General features: G+C 32.7%; 1 protein-coding gene and 1 pseudogene across 2 annotated transcripts; one reads left to right on the top strand and one right to left on the bottom strand.

Moving 5' to 3' along the window:
• The first annotated feature begins 524 nt into the window (after positions 1 to 524).
• Positions 525 to 1,456, top strand: LOC149503514 (uncharacterized; annotated as a pseudogene).
• Positions 1,457 to 2,892: 1,436 nt separating this feature from the next.
• On the bottom strand, positions 2,893 to 16,356 carry LOC149503513 (uncharacterized). Of its 2 annotated transcripts, none has more exons than XM_089728935.1 (8): positions 15,738 to 16,356; positions 9,171 to 9,307; positions 8,346 to 8,461; positions 4,475 to 4,921; positions 4,232 to 4,396; positions 3,736 to 4,146; positions 3,531 to 3,662; positions 2,893 to 3,402 (listed from the first exon to the last, which is right to left on the bottom strand). In XM_089728935.1, exons 2-8 carry the CDS (start codon positions 9,293 to 9,295, stop codon positions 3,164 to 3,166), a joined length of 1,635 nt encoding a protein of 544 aa, XP_089585061.1. In that variant the 5' UTR covers positions 9,296 to 9,307; positions 15,738 to 16,356; the 3' UTR covers positions 2,893 to 3,163. The 2 variants fall into 2 exon arrangements, with proteins under 2 accessions (XP_089585061.1, XP_089585060.1); XM_089728934.1 differs by having other exon boundaries at positions 9,171 to 9,285.
• Between the last annotated feature and the right edge of the window lie 6,272 nt (positions 16,357 to 22,628).

Raw genomic sequence — 22,628 nt, 5'->3', positions numbered from 1 at the left:
ACCATTGAATATTTTACGTTTAGCTGTCAGTTGCGTTTTGCTATTCCATATCAGTTTCGTTTTGTTATACCACGTTTTATGTCACGTCCCATGAGAACGTGATAAAAAGTATCCTATGTCCTTCTCCTGGTTCTAAGCTACCTCCTTACCAATTTTCAGCCAAATCAGTTCAGCCGTTCCTGAGTTTTATATAGTGTAACTAACACGACTTTCTTTTATATAAAATATAATAGTTGGTCTTCTTATTGAGTTACGAGGAAAATAACAGTTTCCGTGAAGTGCGGCTAGTAAGCTCACTGGGCTTAGCTTTTTAGATTTATTTCCTCGTTTTGCACAGTTTCTCCATCACTGGTGCTGTGAAAAACCATGGCATCAGGTTCTGTCCCTCCGTGTTCTTCCGTCGGTGCTGACTTTTAGTAGCACATAATGCTTTGGCGATTTCATGTTAATGGGCGTTGCGGAGATCTGTTTATGCAGCTTATTAGATTCCGGAAATTTATTTAAACGAGTCGTAAAGTTGTTTTTATAAAACTTTAGATATTTTATAATATTTATGAAATGGTAGCTAGTCCATTGCTATCCACTTATTTTTACCTAAAGAGTACGTTCTATAGTTATGAATACTCAGTGGTTGTTATCTATCTATTTATTCATATAACATAAATGTCAATTTTCTTATTAATAATTTACTTCTGAATTAATATAAATTTAAAATGGGACAGAGTTTATTAAATAACTATTGTTTAACAGTAAAATCTTGCTGCTTCTGCATTTCTTTAAAAAGTGGAACTATAATAATAGCACTCAATGGCTTTGTGCTAAGTGTTACTTTAACAGCCATGTACTTTTATGGTCAGACAATATTAGAAAAATTCGGCGTTGGACAATGGGCGGCTGTAATTATTGTGCACTATTTCGCTGTGATCGGGATAGTTTTGTGTGCATTGCATGTTGTTCTTCTGTCCGCTGCTCTGACTTATAATGAAGAATTGATACTACTTTATTTGTGGTTTGCATTAATATATTTTTTTTAGATTCATTAGCGGTAACGTTTGTGAGCATATCAGCAATACTCAAAGGTATGGTTGTATCTGGAATGATTTTGTTTCTGTGTTTTATTTTGTACTGGTTGTTTTTGTATTTTTATGTTTTCCCAGTTATAAATGGCTATAGAAAAAATATACACACAATTGTCATTGTTTTGGCTTAATCATTTTTTTTAAACACACGAAGCATGGTTTCTTCGTATAAAATGTTAGTCTACTTGACGTAGTCAATGGATCCATGCCAATGCTACTAGTAAGTTGGCAACTAGAGTTCGCTCTGCGGTCTCTGTAAAAAGCAAAATCAACAGCTTAATATGTATGTTCCATAGTCATAGTCATGCTTATTATTTATTCGTAGTAGTCATGTCATTTTTTAATTTTGTCCAAAAAATGATTACTCAGAAAAACCATATCAGGCAAATGATGCCAGAGATTTTAATAATTTGTCAATTTAGCAGTCGTTAAAATTTAATGTTAGATAAGTAAATATTTAAATAACTTACCTAATCACAAGAAAAGCTGAAAATAAATATTTCCAATTTTGAGGCAACGAATGTGTCTCGGATTTGAATATTTTATTTTTGAAAATCTTTTTTTTCTTAGCTTTAGCTGATCAAATTAGACAAAAAGAAACTACTAAGTCTATTGTTATGTTTGTATATTTTAGTAAAGTTAGAATTGATAGACAAGATTCTATTATAAAATTCTAAAATATCATTATATTTTTTATGTACTCTCTACTGCGTAATTGTAAACAAAGTTCATATTCTTAGTTCATTTGAAAAATGAATATTCTTTTTATTTGAACCAGTAATTTTAGTAATGGTTTTTTTGCATAGCTGTCCCGTGTGAATAAGTAAGATAAATAATTGATACCTAGTATTTCCCATCCACTAGTAAGTCATACATTTAAATCGATAAGCTTTGCAGTTCCATCTCGCTATAATTTTTTAATTTAAATAATTGAGTTCAATTTAATAAAATAATTAAACAAATTATGAAATAAAACAAAACAGAAGTCTGAACCGCCTTAAAAATGTTTACTAAAAATTAAAGAATAAGCTTACAACACTATGGTAGGCGGGCCACCCAGATGGCTTGAAATTAAGCGCAGACACGTAAATTGTGTGAAGTAAATCGGTAGAATCGGTACCTACATAGGTATTGTTTTTTAATTTTAACTACAATGATTGATTGACTTAATAACTAAGCTTTACACATAGGACTTTTCTCTCAAATGCGGCAACATAGTTGTGTTATGGAACACCATGTATCATTGATGTATCTTCTACATCTACATTATACGTATCTTGCGATATTTGTTAATTTTCTTCAGTTTCTTCATACTTTTTTATGTTTTTTTCTTCATTTATTATCATATCTAATTTTAGATGTAGGATAGCAATACTAAAATTACCACAAGAAACAGAAAAAGCACTTGAATCTATTTGTATGTTTAGAAGGCGAGAGCAACTCCTTTACATTTTTCAAGATTCAAGTATAATTTTATTTAGTTGTTTAGTTATTTAGAAGCATAAAGAATTTAGAAGCAAGCATAAGCATAAATATTCAACTTAAACCAACAAATTAAATTTTAAATTAAATATTATCTAAATATTTTACGCAATAGTTCAATAATGATTTTTGTGTCAAATCTTTTGGTTATTGAATACTCAGTTGAAGTAATATTCTACTTGTATTAGAGTTCTTAACGTTGTATTGAGCTCAGTAATTTTATTATCGGAAAATTACATTACTCTAGGATTGAGCGGAATTATTTTATCTATTATTTAAAATTTTACAAAAAATATTTTTTTTATATAAATGTGATTGCAAAAACAATCACATATGAAGTACAAGTCAGCTGTTCAAAAAAAAACAAGTTATCATCACAAAGAAAACATTATTGCATTCAATAAAAAGGCATGACAGAATTTACAGCTGTGATAATATTACATGACAGTATGTAAGCATTGTGGATAACAGTCACAAATTGACACAGAAGAATAAATCTAAATCAATTTGCGATATCGTTCTAGGTACATTAGAACCTCCTTATAATTAGGTACTCCTCTTAAAATCTTATGATAATAAATTAAAAATCGGAATGGTTTTATTCACATTGAAGTATAAAATAAAATGCGTGATAATGTTGTATTAATCTCATAAGAAGTAGAATCCGGAAAGAGTATCTGTTCTATGATATTTTGGCTTGCAAAACAACACACATTAGAAAGTAGAAGCATTATTTTTCCAAAACGATTAGGCTTCTTTGTAGCACAATGTTTCTGTAAAAGTAGCAATGCTTGATCTTGCAAATTTTCTAATTGCAATGCTGGAGAATCATCCAATAGTTCTGTGGAGATAGAAAGTTATGGAATAATAAATACCATTACAATCTTTGTCGGACTATAATATTAAGATCAATTTTTATAATTTTACGTTAGAGTAATTTAATTAGAATGTGTTTAATTACAGATTTACCTTTGCGATATAGTAAAGCAGTTTTCAAACAGTCATATTCTGTTAAATCCAGGCAGTGATTTATAATTCTTCTTAAAAAACCTGAGATTTTTTTTAAATCAACGTTGTTACGTTTTGTTTTTGACGTAATTTCTAAGAACAAAAATTGTCGTTAATTCGGTTCGTCACAATAAAATAAATGATAAAAACTTAAACTAATGTATACCTTGATCAAAACAAAAGGTGTACTGAGCAGCCGTAAGAATAAATAATTCCTTCCAATTGTTCTGTAAAAGAATAACTTGTTCCGTGTTCTTCATTTCATTAAACGCTATAAGCGTATGTAACCATTTCACAGCGGCTACTAATAATCTTACAGCGGAATCATAGTGAGCATGTCCCAATAGTAACCCATCATCATAAAATGATACGTTTTTTACTCTCGTGCAGACAATATCTTCGAGACAAGCTTTTATATCCTCTTTCGGCTTTAGCGGTGTTTGCCGGTCGTTAAAATTTTTTGATACTTCTAATATTTTTTGACAGACAGTTGAATGCAGTTTTTCAGTATGTTTGGGTACCAGATGAATTGGTGGTTCGAAATGGCTTAGTGAATGATGAGATATCTTCTTGGAATCTATAGAAGTTATAGCATAATTAGGTCATGCCTGTCATGCCATAAAAGCACTGATAAATAATATAAACGCTACCCAACGCTTTACCTTCACGCTTTCCTTCGGCTTGACAGTTTGTACGTAATGCTTCTTCAGAACTGGTAACTTCGTCTTCTTTATTTTTATCCAATTGTTGTGAATCAGGCTTATCTGATAAATTAATTTCATTTGAAGAGCAAGGTAACGCATTATTATCTTTAAAATTTACAGATTCTGAAACACAGTAAATTATTTATTCACTTAATATCTGAGAAGTTTTTTACAGCTTTATTTCTTTATAACGCAACTTACTGTGTAAGCTGGACGAAGCAGAAACGTCTGAAGATATTACAGAGGGATAAAATATGTTTGTCGATAAATATCCTGGATGTGTCACAGGGTAATGCAAGGAAGTAGAAAATAGCGGAATTTTGAACGGACTAAGAGGATTAAGTGTACCGACTTGTGGACTTAAAAGGGGGCACATGTGCGATGTTTCCGAACCAATAGTCCCCGGTATTCTGGACGTAGTAAATTCTTGATATGGCGTTCGTTCCAAAAAAGAGTTGTGTACATTTGGATCGGCAAGGGTTGGTACAATTCCGCTATATGAGTGTATAGACGGAAAAGTAGGGAAACTTAAAGAGGACGGAGTGGGAATAAAGTTTTGTTGCCGTGAAAAACTATATCCGAGTTTCTGCAATGCCAATTGATGTTGTATTGTTACCGCTGGACGGGGAGCTCTTTCGTGTTGCACAGCTAAAAGCAGGTATTACAAGAAAATTTAGTTCATTCAGTCATTCATGAAAGAACACTTCAAAAACATTTAGATTTTGATTAAGTGTAACATTAAAAATTGGGTAAAAGGTACATGATACATAGATTACTCCGTAGTACGGTTTAAATTTCTTTTCAACTGAAATCCTACATTGGTACATATGTAGGTACCTAGGTACATATAAAAATTTAGATGGAAACTAGGTCTTACTATCCAAGGGTTACAATTAGAGGACCTTCGGAGTTTCTTATACATATATATACGTTTGCAATTGCTATAGTCTTGGACGTTAGGTATAATTTCATAGTTTATACTTCTTAGCAGAGCGTGCACTATCAACTCGAGCGCGCTTGTGATTGTGGAGGAACAAAATGAATAAGACAACCTACATTTTTAGTGATAACAAAGCTAGGTACCTCCAAAGCATTACTTGGTAAGAGTAGATTCTGTATTGACGCTTAAATAGTAATCAATTCTGATATTTGCTTCAGGCTTTATTCATTTTATAAAAATACAGCTATGCAATTAGAATTTAGCTAACAGAATGTATCCATCAAATATTTTGTAAGGACATATTTTGCAACACATATTTGGACAAAAATGTGTATCCTTTTTTATTTCGAAATACCCTAGACAACTGAGAGTGTCGCTGTTCACAGGTGAATAGTTGAGATTAGAGGACTGACACAAAAGATCTTCAAGTTTCGAAGAGTCGAGCAAATATCTGCTCTGGTCCTGAAATAATAAGATCGTTCAATAAACTGAAATATCTATTATCCTGACTTTGAGTAAACCTTGTGTTCTATCTACAAGCAACCTACAGTAAATACATTAGGGCGGCCAGTGTGCTCACGTTGTTATAAAAGACACCCTATCATCAACACTGTCGAGTGTTAGGGCGCAATCAATTTTGTATGTAAATAAATATCTGTGTGAATAACGGCTGTTTCTGACAGCTTCGGTTTACCAAGCTTTACTTTAACGCCACTAGTAAATTGATCTTACATCAGAAGTCGAACGCAGAAATATAATAACAAAGACCATCTATTTAACTTGAACATAAATAAGCAAATCTGAATATCATCATGACAATTAAAGAGTTTGCATATCATTTTTATCGGAAGTCTTATAACTATTTAATACAATATTAATAGCATCTGTTTTATATTTAATTATAAATTTATTGAATACTGTCAATTATATACATATATTTTAACCAACAAAGTTACATAAAGTAATTATGGCATGGCGATGATATAAAGCGTTTCAAATAATATACGTCAAGTTAAATTCTTATTCGTTACGTATATAAATCAATAATTCCACAGTAGCCTCATAATCAATACAATCTAACATTTCCGTGTGAACGGAAGCCTGGCTGTTGAAATGCCAAATGGAATGAAAATATAACCCCAGGTTTTTCTGATTCACCACTTAACTGCCACTCGTGTACGGCAAATACTTGAAATGTTTCCTAATGGAAAAGACATGCTACGAAAGAGGAACTCTGGATAAATACTTTATAGAGACAAGTGCTTGGTCGTGTCCGTCATCGATTACCGTTCAACATTTTGATGTAGTTATATATTTTATAGATCCTGGAGGCAAGTAGTTATTTGCTTTTTATTTACTGTGTGAAATGTTAATGACGGTTGTGCATTACTGCAATGAAATAAACAAGAAGAAAGGCAACGTAATTATAAAAACATTGTGACGAACTTAGACTGATTTCAGGTGTGCAAACATCTTTCATCTAGGCACTTTGTTAATTAGACCTTAAAAAAGTCATTGTGTAGATTTTCTGACGTGACTGTCCATCTGGTACGTGATTACCGGAGGCTATAGACTTTACAACGTGATTACCACCACCCTATGCGCTATGAAATGTCCTTCATAAAACGAGGCTTGCGGAGAGTACTCCGGTAGGTGGCGCCTTGGCTCTGCCGCTGGATTTGCTGACGTCCATTAGCGACAGTAACTGCTCACCATCAGGTGGGTATGCTCGTCCGCCTAAGACACGAGATCGAACCCTCAACTGTATTGTAAAATGGCTGACCCACCCTTCAAGCCGGAATGCATGATTCGCGACAGAAATAAGAAGAATAGTGATTCCTACGCGTACGGCTTTAATATACTTACGCTCAGTTAATTACATATAATACAGTTACCAGTTTCTTTTTTTACATTTAATATTAATGGAATAATACATATTTTAACACGTACACAGTTATAAGCTATTTTCACATCGCACGGGCATCGCGTCAATTTGTGACGTCGGCGTTCTTCCTATGAATGAAACAGCGCGGACTTGAACATCGTACCGGTATTATCTTGCTTCGGGCAAACTACTATTGTAAGCCGAACGTAACACATCCATCTCCGTCTACGTTTTATTTATAATACTTGTCTTTTTTACCCGTTATAAAATGATACTAAAGTGCCAAAAATAATGGTAACAATGGCTGGTTTTCTACACATACATATTAACATAAAAAGAAAAAGAAAAGTTATCACAATAAAATAGACAAGCCAGCAGTTTTTTCCCTTCTTAAGCTGATAGCTTGAGAGGCTATTTCGCCTTGACGTGTAGGTGAGCTCACGGGGCTCAAATCGAAGTGTTGCTAACACTGGCCCTAGCAAGAGCAGCGCTTCGTCAAATCTACCACCGGATCGGAAACGCGACCACACTGAGAAGATCCGGCGAGAAACTCAGTGAGCTGTGTCTATGGGTTCATTAACTCGTCGAGCCCTTCGTCGCAAGCGACGGGTTCAGCGAGAACGGTGACCGGTGCTTGAGGTACCTACAAGCACCGTTGAGGATCCGTAATGACGTGTGAAGCCTGCTGAGTTTGTTTCGCTGGCTCTACTTAGGATTGTGGTTCTTTTTGGAACCAACTATAGAGTTAACACTTATTCGTAGGCCATCACATTTTGACATTCGACAAGTATGTAGTTATGAATGAAATAAATGATTTGTATTAGCTTAGTATGATTCAGCTTTGAACTAAATTTAATTAAATTGGGATTTCATTTGCAGGTTCTGCAGGTTTTTGATAAAATCAACAATATGTTTTTTGGGAAATTAAGAAATCTGTATTTTTCGAAAGCTAGTTCCAACTATTTATATTCAAGGGACGGGCTTAACAAGTTTCTCGATTTCTTAATACTTTCTAATCAAGTTTTCTTTAGTGACCAAGTAATCAGAGAACTACTAATGACACGGTTTTTGTACATCTTTAGCTCAACTTTAAAAAACAACAATATTGAATTTGATATAAAATAAAATTAGATCATCCAATAAGTACCTACATTGTTCATTGTTTAAGATATTGGTTTAAATTGATATTTGGTTCCATCGTTGATTTGGGTATAGCCAATAGAAGAAAAGAAAAATATAGTACTTACCTTCTTTTTTCATGTTTACTCTGAGGCATTTTGAGAAACGACATGCTTGGCACTGGTTTCTTCTCGTCACGTCTACAATGCAACGACCGCTTTCCTTACACACGTAATCTAAATTACTAAAAGAAGAGGATTGTAGTTGATTATTTTACCATATATAACATTAAATGATAATATAAGTTCAATATTATTATGCACTATTATTTAACGGATTTTTACTTTACTAGGGTTGTCTACCACCAGTGAACATGACATGCAATAGCGCCAAAATATTGAGAACTCATGAAATATAAAAATCGTGAAGATAGCCCGTTAAATAATAATATTATAATATATGTATGTGTAATGTAGATAGCTGCGAAAGCTTAAAACAGTTCGTTATCATTTTTTTTATATAAAACGATTTTTGTGAAATGTGTTTACCTAATTTGCGATATATAGATAACTCTCCAGAACATGGTATTTTACAACCCGATTCCACTCTAACACGAAAAGAAAAATTTCCCAAAACCATCTTACAATACAGTACCTAGGTACTTCAACAACACTATAACGAGATTATGTTAAAAATTATTTACGAAATTACATTATGTACCGTGAAGACACAATATATGGGAACAACCGAACTATTACTGCATATTTTGTATGTATAATAGGTAAAAAATACATACAAGCATAACTGAGATGTTACATTCAGAAAAATTATTCGCATTTTTGTACTAGCTTCTAGTCTCTTAGAACACGGTCTCGCACAACACGGGACTTTGTAGGAACGTATCTACCGTACAGGAGGATTACCTGTATTATATAAATAGCACGCATTATTACCGTCTGATGCTCCTTTTAAAGAAACCTCTGCAGCCGTCGCATGAAGGTACGCCGTAGTGTTTCCCTGAGGCCTTGTCGCCGCAAACTCGGCAAAACGCTTCCGGTTTACAATTTCCTATTTCCATGATAGTTTCGGGCTGAATTAGAATAATATGATATGAATTTAAAAAAAAAGGGAAAATACATCAACCGAAAAAAACGACCATATGCGTTGTCCGAGAACTCTGCCACAACTTAGAAATAACTCGATGAAATTGAAAGCCCTCGATTGATTTTCATTAAACATATCCAAGAAACTATGAAGGGTTTTATTCTCCATGCAAGAAACATTACTACTATATCGATTAAATTAGTTTTCAAATTTAATTTAACTGCTTTATAATAGGTAAAGCCGTTTGTCGTTTGCTAAGTCAGAACAAACTTATCAAAGAGACCATATCTACAATTTATGAAATGTTAAATTTCTACGATTAATATCAATTTAAATACGTTTTAACTTGTGATATGAACTACAATTACCAAAATTTTTTTTACCAATAAACCTTGATGGATTCTGTAAAATAATAAAACAATTAATTTCCTTTTTGGAAGACATTACGATTTTTCATATTACGGAACTTTAAAATTACGTTTTAAATAAATAAAAAAATCCCAGATCTCATTCTCTAAAAGTAACATAAGAAATCATTGAAAATATACTAGAGCTACAAAAATAAAATTGTGTCATTAGGATTTTCATCAGGACCACCAGTACGCGAGATTCTAATTGGACTTCTCCTAGTTGTTAGAAATAATATAGACAGTCAGGATACATAGGAACAACGACATACGATTGAGGCAGTACATATTAGAGGTTTGTACATTTTTAGACTAACGTAATTTACTAAAAGTAAAACCATTAAAATTTGTGAAACAGTGTTAAATATTTGCATACAATTTCAAACACAATAGCTCAATCAAATTTGGAAATAGGGCACCCTTCTCAAAAGCTAGGAAACAATATGGTTTTAAAAAAATATTGCTATATCATCGACTATGGATATTAATAATCGATTGATTATTATAATAAGGCGACTGGGGCGTAACATGAAAATAACTTCTCAGTGTCAGCTGGGATAAATGGGACTTAGATAGCAGTTTTATCAGATTACCATATTACTCTGTCTAGCGTATGTAATCTACAAATAATGCGGTTCTTTTGGAATTTTTTACCTTTACTTTGTCTCTAGATAAAATACACTTGAAGATATAGATAAAGTACGGTTTATCTTAGATCTTTATATTTTAGATAATCCCAACGAACATGTACTGTCACCTGCACTAACATTAGTATTTATAATAAATTGTAATGGTTACGCTTATTATGATATATTTTAAGGTTTATACCATAACGAATAGTAGGTATTTATTAAGTTTACGTAATACAGAGAGATTTCAAACAATATTTCATTGATCAAAATGTTTCTTTTAGTATAAAAGATGTTATATGAAATCAAAGTAAAATTATTAAGATCTATTATTCAATATAATAAAACTTAAATTTATACAAATCTGTACAAATTTCTGACTTATGCTCCTATATTAAATTATTGTTATAAAATTAGAAATAAATATTCAAGATTAGGATTCAACGTTAAGGTTTAACACATTTTAAGAGTAAGTATCAAAATTAAATAACATAATATAAGCTCATAGGTAACGTTTACTTTCCCATTTGTAAAAAAATTTTCTACGTCTATCTAAGTTATTAGAGAGCTTTTACGAATCAGCACCGTTCGGCTGTTGGGTAATTGTTATGGGACAGGTGCTTTAATTCTCACGAAACTCACAACTAGGGAAGGTGACTTTTTGAGGTTTAACAGGGTTTAATAATATTGAATCTATGTATAATATTATAGTCAAGCTTCAGTGTTAAATATCTATGTATGTAAAGGCGTACCTTAAATTAACAATTCGTTTTTGTTTTTTTATGGACTAAAATAGCAGCTGCTCGGCTGAATCTTAATACTGTACATTGGTTTCACAAAATTAAAAAAATATATATTTTCCGTTTATATTTTGGCCAATTCCTGTGTCTGCTTCGGGTGTGATACCTTAATCCTTATAAGTTGACAGGCCAATATTTCGTTTGATGCATATCCATGGTAGGTCAGTCAAGCATGAAAGATAAGTATATATTATTATTTTTCTTTAAAAGAATTCACCTACCGCACGACTTACGACGTTAAATAAATACCTGTATCAGGATTATAAAACGTATTTTTACTTTTTTGCTTACGATCATTTCGAAGCCTATGTACCTACATAAAGACAAATACGAACACCGACTGAGCTACTAAATTATATTAGTTCCAAAGAATATCATTTTCTTATCTTAAATAATTCATCCATACATAATTATGAGTTTGAAACCAAAATAATAGTATCATTTTCAAAGCCATCAAAAATACTATCGATGAAAAATGTAACTGCCGGCAAAACATTGACATATTTTCGTAATTGTGGATGGCGTGACGTTACAGGTCACAATTACACCAAATGTGCGGTGAAAATTATCGGGGTCTTGAGTCGAATTATTCATTATTGACAAATATAACAGGTTTGCAGTAATATTCACGGTAGATTTGTGCAGTAATGTCGCCGTTAGATTCAACACTAATTAAGCATTAATATTATGGCAGTATGATGAATTTAATTGTTATTTAAATGTAAACCAATTTTACTAACAGTCATGTTACGAGTTAATTTTAAAAGGCGTAATTTATTGTTAATAGTCATAATTAACCGACTTAAAAAAAGGAGGAGGTTCTCAGTTGGCCTGTATGTTTTTTTTATATGTTTGTTACTTCAGAACTTTTGACTGGGTGAGTCGATTTTGATGATTCTTTTTTATTAGAAAGCTAACGCTTTCCGTGTGGTTCAGTTTTGATAATGGTATCCATGAGAAAACCATATAAGTCTTAAATTTGCATTAAGTACGTGCGCGACAAATAGATGAATAACTCAATATCACGCCAACCGATTTCGATTATAATTATTGTTTTTAGTGTATATTAATTTGTTTTGGAATATCTTTTTTTTCTATTTGAAGTAAAAGAGTTTTTGTTTAAGCATGTCTATTTAAAATTATTTTACATTATGCCTCTACTCTCAAATCTAAAACCCTCGAAACCTACCTGTGTCGTTTGTAGAACATATTGTTGAAATTATTAAAGTAGTATACAATTATTCTATTACGAGAACCCCACGGTTGGTGCGTGAAGTCGCGTGCCTTGTAGAAAGGGCGGCAGGCGGTATGTTTCTATGACATTTGAACTCTGACCTGAGTCTAGTGGAATTAGGGGAACGAAAAAAAGTAAATCAAATTACGATTTAAAAAAGTACCTACACGTTTGAACTGACTTTTTAAATGTTTGCTTAGTTTCGATGGACATGAGATTGTTTGAATGATAAATATGGAAATAATTACAAAATTTAGATAAAAACATTTTGTAATGAACTTTGATAATTATTTCTATCTTCTCTTTTCTTATCTTGTGGTCTTATCAGGCCACAATTGAAAATACCTTTAACAATTTAATGGCCATTCTGTTTTGCAATTGATGAAGTAGCGGTGATGAATAACGCTGTTTTAAATGAACCTCAAGGAGTATATTTAGTTTTCAAACTCCATAGGAAGCTGTATCGGTAGTCGCGGTCGTACCAACTTTAGCTGAAGCAAGAACCGGCAGTAGAGCTTTCCGTCACCTAGTTTTTTGTGTTAGACATGTGCATACTGAGTGCCAAGCTTAGAAAGACCATGTGTTATACAAAGTTCGTGAAATTCAGTATGACAGACGAAGACTGGTTCGACAGCAAAGAAGGTCCGCAAAGAAATATGCTTTCTCCCGTTCCAATTCCTTTCTATCTAATTATTCTATGATATAGTGTATCTACTTGAGCTGGAGATAGAAATTTCTATTGCCATAAATAATCGTTATTAAGCATTTTACTCATGAATGTTTGATAAGCCACACTGCTTCTTGAGATATGAGATTATTATTTTGCTATCTCGTTAGAGCGTTTTGTTATTGTTTTACTGTCCACAAAATTGGACAGTCAATTGTAAAAATACATGCCCCAAGTCTCGTTCTCTATCACCCGGATGCTTGGATGTCCTTAGTCACTATTCACACTATGCGTGGCAACTGGGTGCACCGAATATTGAAGGCTAGAGATCAGTCAATATTTCCTTCAAGCTACTATACTTGAGACGTTAGAACTTGTATCTCAAGGTGGGTGGCGCATTTACGTTGTGGATGTCTATGGGCTCCAGTAACTACTTAACACCAGGTGGGCTGTGAGCTCGTCCACCAATCTAAGCAATAAAAAAAAAAAAGACTCTGCTACTTTCTAAGCTAGGAATCACAAAAGAATTTTGGGGAAAGGGAGAATTTTGGAGCCTACCGATCTATCACCCAAATACATGGTGTCAGATTTTCAATTGTGTGCAAATTTTCAAAACTCTGACTATAAACTTGGTATATTTGAAGGAATAATGAAGCCATTTCATTGTTTTAATAATAAATAAATAATAAATATATAGAATTTTTTCAAACGCTCTTTTACAACATTTCTCGTCTACATAACTTTAACAATTTATGATTTAAAACTATTGCAGAATAGGCAGCAATATCCATCTGTATATATAAAAATGAATTGATGTTCGTTAATCTCGCTAAAACCCGAGAACGGCTGGACCGATTTGGCTAATTTTGGTCTTGAATTATTTGTGGAAGTCCAGAGAAGGGTTAAAAGGTAGATAAACGTGAAAATGTTCGGAATTTAATAAAAATAACAAGTTATTTTCCCTTTGATGCGTCCCCCGTCGGACGGATTCCTTTTGTTTGTTTTAAGTTTATTTTATACAAAAGTTTAGGTATTTTATTTATCGATTGAGGCACTACGAATTCTGCCGGGTTAGCTAGTAAGCAATATTTTTCGGATGTTATTGACTAAATGTTTCAACTATGCATTGTGGACTAAGCTATTAAAGAAGTTCGTTTCCTTCAAAGTAACTTACTAGTTCTCATTTTTAATGCGCTTTTATTAGCTTTAGACGTTATTACAGAAGGTTAGAGTTCATGTTCAAATTATTTTCTGCTGGCAAAGTCTGATGGAGACAGTTGAGCTCTCAGTAATTCGGAATGAAATTTGCAATGCAAAATACTACTCTTTTCATCTAAACGGTATTTACATTGAAAAAGGACGGAAGTAAAAAAAAAACAACATCGAAGCTAGGAACAACTTTTTTACTCGGCAAATCAAAGCTCTCTAATTATATAAAACTTGAATAAGTATCATTAACACAATTCAAATGCTCATTTTCTAGAAACTAAGCATTTTCTGCATTCACTTACTAGAGATTTCATAAATTTGGCATTTTAGTTACAAAAGCTATAAACGCTACTCACATTCAATTCAAAGTTAACCCAAAAGTTTTTTTAAGACGAAAGTAATACCTATCTAATGTTATAGGTACTTATCGATCCATAACATTTGAATTTTTCTATCGTGAATTGTAATTATTAACTTAATATTTTTATTCACATGCAGTTTTTTACAGCCTCAGACATCGCATTACTAGAAGTAGTAACAAATGTTCGCAATACGATATTAGATTAATTAATTTTGTTAGTTTAATAACAATATTTATTGTTCCCCTTTTACTGCGGTTAAGGTTCGGAGTTATTTTTATTTTGAGATATACTTTTTTACTTACTTTGAGCAACTTAATAGATCTTCCAAAATTCTAAATCCCTAAAATATATAAAATCATTTTTTCTTCTTTTAAATAGGTAATGTGAAATGATTTGTAATTAATTTTAGACTGTTTTTAACTAATTAAATTATCTGATTAAACAGTAAAGAGAATGGTCTGTGACACTAAATTTTAGTACTTATATAAAACAGCATTGACTCAAACTCCAATGGTTTTTATTTGGCTTGGCTATATGTATTAAGCTTATTCTATTGTCAAATTGTTGGAACCTTTACTGCATTATTCAAGTTGGGCAGTGTTTGTTATGTTTTATAGCAATTTCCTTAGGCACACCTGAATTATTTCCGGAAGAAATAAGCCGTGGGTGAACCTACTTACAATATACAAAGCTTATAAATTACGATACTCAGCACATGATACAATTATATATTGAAAACTCAACCCAAGCAGTAAAAACACAGACCTTAAATTCGCTTCACTGCCGCCGCAAAATGTTCAAACATGCTCAAAATTTCGTTGTTTTTTTTGACAGTTGTATTCATTTAAAAAACAAAGTTTTTATTTACTGCTTTAATAAACTTAGTCTTAAAACATACGCTCCTAATCGACAAGCGTCCTTCATTTAGGGTTGTTATAAATTTGGATAAACCCCGGAAATTTGCGGAGATTGTAGTTAACTAAGATTTCGAAAATAGCTGCATGGCAAATTTTAGGCTAGTATATTTTAAACAATAATCAATTATATTTTTATATAATAGAAATCTGACAACGTATGTAAATTACAACAATATAGTTATGGAACTTACCTATTCCTGATGACAAAGAAAATTGATTTTCCTTCCTCATTGAGTCGACACTAAATGATTATTCTGACTGCACTGATATTACTGTCAGGGTAAGGACGACAAGGTGGGTGGGAAACCTCAAGAAGGCGGAGCGTTATTTCAACCCCTATTTTCGTATTTATCCATTGGACGGTTAAAAGTGTGGGCGTGACGATTCTTCGTCAACTTCAGGCTCATTAAACCATAACGATAAATCAGGATCTTCAATAGTAAAGTAAGTCTTTGTTCGAATAAAGACGTTTATATTCTAAAGTAACAGGACATTTTCCTTTTTTATGCACGTATAATATTTCCCCAATCCCTTAACGAAAAACGATATTATCCAATTTATAATTAAATTATTATTAAATTCTAGCGATGTTTTTTATATTTGTTATATTACAGCACACGCTTACAAATTTTGAAATAAGATAGACATTTCTTTAATTTCTATGGGCTTAAGTTCATGTTGTGAAAATCGCCGGTCGCAAGTTCGAGACGCCTACCAATTGCTCAATTGCTGATACTTATTATAATTTCAATATATCAGCGGTCTCTGTTGATTGGCTATTTGCAATGGATTTCACGGTTAAATTACTAAAATAGTCTATCAACATAAGTTATCAAAAAGGTGAGTTTTTATGTAGGATGCTATTGAACTGTTCACGAAGACGGAGATCAAAATGAACCAATGCGAAAATGAAGAAAAACGATTAGAGGTGCATTTGTTTTTGTTTGACGTGGGTTCTTTTAAGCTTAGTTCCCATTTATTTGTTTAATTTTTTTAAGCAATTCAATATCGAGAAAAGTGTGACGCATTGCAGCTGTTCGGTTCAGGATGGTATTTCGTGCGTTAAGGAACAGAATTAAAAAAAAGAAGATAATATAGTTCGAATCACAAACGAATAACGGTAGCATGTCCAACTGAGAATTATAATACTTTATCATAATATTTTGCGGCTTCAATTTCAAAGTTTAATGTTGAAATAGAACGGCGTGTAGGTACATCAATCTTTGAATAATATTATCTTCGGCAGATGTAAACATGCTAATTTTATGGTTTATGAAAACTATACAGAGCATGTTAATAAACTACAGAGCCGTTAGGTTGTAGGTTGTTCTAATCAGTAATCTGTTCCTTATATACAACCGGAATGTGTATCTTAGTCCGTCTGTGTGACCCGACAGATACTAGGATCCTGCACAAATATGCTCTGTTTTTAATTGGTCTATAAAAATATTATATACAAGCATTTCTAAATATTTCGTAAATGTCCTAGTTGATCTGAGTTAAGAAACCTTCCGGATCTTTTATTTATTCTGAGAAATATATGAAACGATTAAACAATAAATACAAATAAACCAAAAGCAGCAATAAGTATTAGGCGTGTTGTTACTCCACGATAATGTTCCTGGTTCTTTCGCCAGGAAGCTCTTCTTTAGGCAATCGGGTAACAATTCCAATTTACCGAATCCTTTGGAATTGAATCCAAAACCCCCTTTAAATCCTAATTTTTCATCAATTAAATTTGCGTTAAACTAATGTTAAGGAACGAATTTTTACCCAGTAAGAGCACTAAACAGTGCTCAGTGTATATCGGAACATAGCCTTTGCTGCGGTCCAACACACTTCACTGTTTAAAACTGCTAAATTCATCCTATTTCCACTTATTACACCAGCGCTATTTTGGAGTCTTCGAAGGATAACTTACTGGTCACCGTCCTCGTCGAACCCGTAGCTTGCGACGAAGGGCTCGACGAGCGAACTAACCCATAGACACAGCCCACTGAGTTTCTCGCTGGATCTTCTCAGTGGGTCGCGTTTCCGATCCGGTGGTAGATTCTGCGAAGCACTGCTCTTGCTAGGGTCAGTGTTAGCAACTCTCCTGTTGAGCCCCGCGAGCTCACCTAAAAACTGTTTACATGTGAAATTTGTTTCAATTTGTCCCCCATATACGTTGGTGCTCCTTACCTCTACCCTCCAAATACTATTTTTATCACCCTTTTGGTCGACTGATCTAGTCTACTGTACCAATGGGACCGGGTTCCATTTGCTCGACCTCGAAGTCTCCCAACTTAACCACTAATGATCAATATTCATTTATTGCAAAAAAAATATAGATAAGCGTATCTGTGAAAGTAAATTGAAATTGAATGAAAGATCAATGGGAATAAAATAAGTTAAATATTAAAAAAAGTAATTAAATATTTTAGGTGCGTTTTGTCTTTGTTATCCTGTTGGGAATAACCAGCGTTACCTAATATTGGTTTTCAAGAACGACTCACTCATGTTCCGTTAATTATATATTTGTCACTAATATGGATAGCATGAAATATTACAACCAACAGCAGCAAAAAAATATCCGAAGGTCAGACAATTTATAGAGCACCGCATAGCTACCTACTCGTTCAATTATTGCCACCAAAATCAATCCGTAAGTCAAGACAAACATCAAAGTTAATTACTAAGTAAAAGAACAAACAGCCCATTTTTAACTCATATACAATTAATAATCATGTATATTCAATTATTTTAATTTTTTGTGCCGGCAAAGCCAACAAATTAAAACAAGATCGTTTGTATTTTATATCTATTTATTTCTCCGTTCAATTTTGTAAAACACAATCACCCAAATAAAATCAAGTGTTATCCAAAAAGTGCATTACATGCATTAAGTAATTGTAATGTTTATAACAAGTAGGTACATACTTTACATATTTAACGATGGTAAATAAGTACATATCCTAATAGAAGTTTATTTGAACCGAAAAAATAATGAAAAGGTTGCATATTAATAATAATATTTGCATAATGAATAATCCAAATATTCACGGAAACAACATTTTGTTCTCGAGTCATGTTTGGGTACATCTGCCAAAATCCACTACACTACAGATCTAAGCAATAGGTTTTTCGTTACGAAAAATTTGATGTTCAAGCAGCAGTGACAGCAGGAATACTAGTATTTCACTGGTGTTTTCAAACCCTTCAATTTAGCATTGATTATGGCGATATTGCTCATAGGACATACTTCTACCTTTTTTAACAATTCCGTTACTGGCTGTGTAGCCTAGTGCGAATTTACCCAAAATGTAAACGACTTTAAAGATCGTATATCGAATTTACCGTTCCCTAGCTAAGGTGTTAAATTGCAGTGTTTTCAGCTGATTTAAAAAGTGTAGGGTTTGTTTTCCGGTTTATTTATTTATTCATTTTCACTAATCTCTCTGTAATGTATGTCAATAGTAAACATTAAAAGGCGGGGCGCGGCGCACACGCACGCACGTGTTTTCAGGCGCGCTCGGTATTAATCATTTGAGCGCTAACCGTCGATAAGTCGACTCTATGAATGCGTGTAAAGTGAGGAGCGTCGGAATACCGAGGCATATTAGGTATCGACCTATACGGATGTCTTACTTAGCGCACGGATGTATAACGTTTTTAATAACATGTTTATATAATAATTTAAAATTATTTTGCTGTAGGTACATTAAGCTATGATTTCCGTTTTTTTTTAAAGTTAATGTTATATGGTACTATTTTTCAATCCACTAATTTAAATTGCTAAAATGGTTAAATCACTTATGCTTGGCCGTGTACCTACGTCCATTTGACTTAACAAAAGTCGCTCCCTCATTCATATTTGCATCTCAACACTGCATTTACTTTCAACTTTTTCATTTCTATGTAAATTATTAAATTTGCCCGCATTTGTTAAAAAATGCATAAACTCATTTTAAATATAGCTAACGTTTACGAGATCTTCTGAATAAACTCGCACTCGGGGAAATAAATAGTGATGTGTTGTGTAGTAAATATTGTGGTTTTATACATAGAATTATTATTTTATTTTTCATAAGCACAGTTCATAAGTACAGTAAGTAGGTGATTGTAACAGTTTTATTGAATATATTTGTTATTTTATTGTAATATATGTCCCATATTAGAAGAAATAATTAACTAGATAGACGATACAATCAAGGGCGGATCCAGCTTTGGCGCCAGGAGGGGGTCACATAGTCAAATTTGGATACGTTCGTTCCCAAACGTTTGCCATTATACAAAGTTATTATATTATATTAAATTAATTAAATATTGAAGGTATGTAGTTACATAAAATCTGTATGGTGACAAAATATATAAATAAAGTCATTATATTCAATTAGTGGTCCACCTAAGTCCTGGAACCAGCTTAGGGGGTGGTCATGAACCCCATGACCCCCCCCCCCTGGATCCGCTATTGGATACAATGACAATAATGAAATAAACTCGCAGTGTAACAACACACGACATTTATATGATAAAATAAATTCTAAGAGCACACTTAAAATGTAACTACAAGTAATGTTATGTACTTGTTTCGATTACGGAAATAGTATAACATATCTTTATGATTTACATTACTTTTTTTATACGAGATGAAATTTTGTCACGTAACACATTATTAATAAGTACATTTACTACATACATATATTTTAATTAAACTGTTTTGTCTGTTGTGTGATGATTTGAAATATCGCAACCTCATAGATTTATTGTAACTATATATTTGTTGCTTTCGTTATTGTGACTTAACGTTTATTTTTTTTCGGAGCTCTCAATATTTGCAGGAGTACATTTTATATTTAACAAATATTTTTATAAAATGAATATTTGCGTGCTTGTTGTTAGAACGTGAAATATTTATTATCCTGACAAAGATTACGTTACGTAATGAAGGTGTACAATTTCAACTAAAACGTATAACATGTACGCAGTAACGATAACGTCAGTCCACAGCCACTTCTAAAACATTATATTTATATAAAAGTGATAGGAGAAATCTCATTTCACCGTACATATTTGAAAACATAACATTAAAACGTTACAAACTATACAATAAATACGAAACATCAACGCTACAATTATTTCACAGTCATTTTTTTTTAATATAATATTTACTAGAATTAATGCTACACATACACTAACGTATATTAACTAGACGAGTAACACGATTTATGTGTAAATGTAGGTACATAGAGATTTTCTGTGGTAATAAGGTATGTCACGCTAATGTAAAATGCAAATAAAAAACTGAATAGTGCGGTGATGGTTCAATGTGATGCTCTTAATTATTTCAGTGATATGCATTCCATGATAAGTATTTTATAAAATGAAATATGTTATGTGATTAATTTGATCACCTTTACGGTTTGCTTAGAGTCAGCGTACTACGGCGGTGTTATTTTCTTTTAACTTACTCCTGCTGACGTTTTCTCTTTCAGGACGGACTTTTGATCCTTCTGATTTCATCTATTCAGTTGTGTTTTAGAAATAGCACTATATTATAGATTAATTGTTTATGGGTATGTTTGCGACTAATGTTTAATTATGTTATTAGTTTCAACAATCATTACATAGGTAGTAGTAGTACATCAATCATTATAATGAACCTCATTGCCGCAAAAAAATCTGTATGTATCTCGTTATTTCTACAGAGTATTTATTATATTATAGTATTATATATGTATTGTTATGTATACTGGCAAGAATTCTATTTGTACTCATGTGCGCGTTCAACTGCTAAAATTAAAGTTGAACCCTTGTAAAGCCACGCCAAAACCGTGTTTAAAACAAATCAATTCCTGAAAATTAAGAGTACAAACGCGAAGGCTAAAAGTTCGATGTAATCATAGAAAGTTTTCAAAGCCTGGTGCTACACGTGAATTAAAAAGCGATTACATTTTAAGACAATTGTACCATCCTAATATTTATCACGCTTAACATTAATACGACATAAAGATACAATATTAACCTACGGAATAAATATTATGTGTTTACTATTCACTCAGCAATTTTCACAACTTTATTATAAGTTACACTATTGTTTACATATAAAGCGAAGTCAGTGTGTTTGTAAGTCAATTACAAAAATATTCTACTACAGTGTAAGTATTTCTTACATGAAAATGGGAATGCGCTTAAATTGACATTTGTATTGTATCAAATACAAGAAACTCGTGAGTTTTCTCGGGTTATTTTTATTTTGTACGTAACCGAAGGATCATAACAAGATGAATAAGAAAATATATATTATAAATATTATTATTCGAACTATACGAAGTTAATAATTTTCATACAACACTGTAACTATATCTATTCCACTGTAACTACACAGATCTAAGCTCCTAAAATGCCCCACTACGTCTTTGGTCATCTAAATGCATTTACTGTTTTATTTTTCTATGTGCTCACGTTTGTAAGTCGAGCTTCAATATCTTCTCGTCAACAATGTCATTATTAATGTCAATAATCCGGCTCTAACTCCTGAATGTGAATTTGAAATGACAAAACCGGGTCACGCACGTTTCGTTACACATATTACTGTTATTACGCTACTATGTATAAAAGTGTGATGATTCATTTGGTCATGTTTAGTTCAGCTTACCATTTTACACTGGGTATTAGGAGACCGCTTCCGAAAACGAATTTTATTTACCTACAATTTGTAAATTTTGTGGAGCGCCGCACCGTGCCTTTGTGCGTGTAAAAGAAACGCCGCTTCCGGGCGTTCGTCGATCCGAGCATTAGCTGTTTTTGATTTTGTGTTTCATTGCTGTTTTTTTTTTTTCAGTAAAGTAATATATTTTTAAGCTATTGCATAGCTTCTATCGTGGGCCTTGAGCGTGGGCTTGAGACTGAATCAAGAAATTCCGTAACGAAAATAACCTGACACCCCCACTACGCCTACTATGTAGCTCGCGTTCAACACATCTTTTGTGAATACACAACACACATTGTTTGTGAATAAGCGCGCGGCGTGACGTCGCACTGCCGCATGCACTTCATGAAAGGTCTGCCCATCTCTCCCTCGCCCGGTCTAGGTTATGTGT

Source organism: Bombyx mandarina, chromosome 01, assembly GCF_030267445.1.
Source record: "Bombyx mandarina strain Sakado chromosome 01, ASM3026744v2".
In the NCBI taxonomy this organism is placed as follows: domain Eukaryota; kingdom Metazoa; phylum Arthropoda; class Insecta; order Lepidoptera; family Bombycidae; genus Bombyx; species Bombyx mandarina.
Note: the sequence above shows the minus strand (reverse complement) of the source record. Positions and strands in the feature narration are given on the sequence as shown.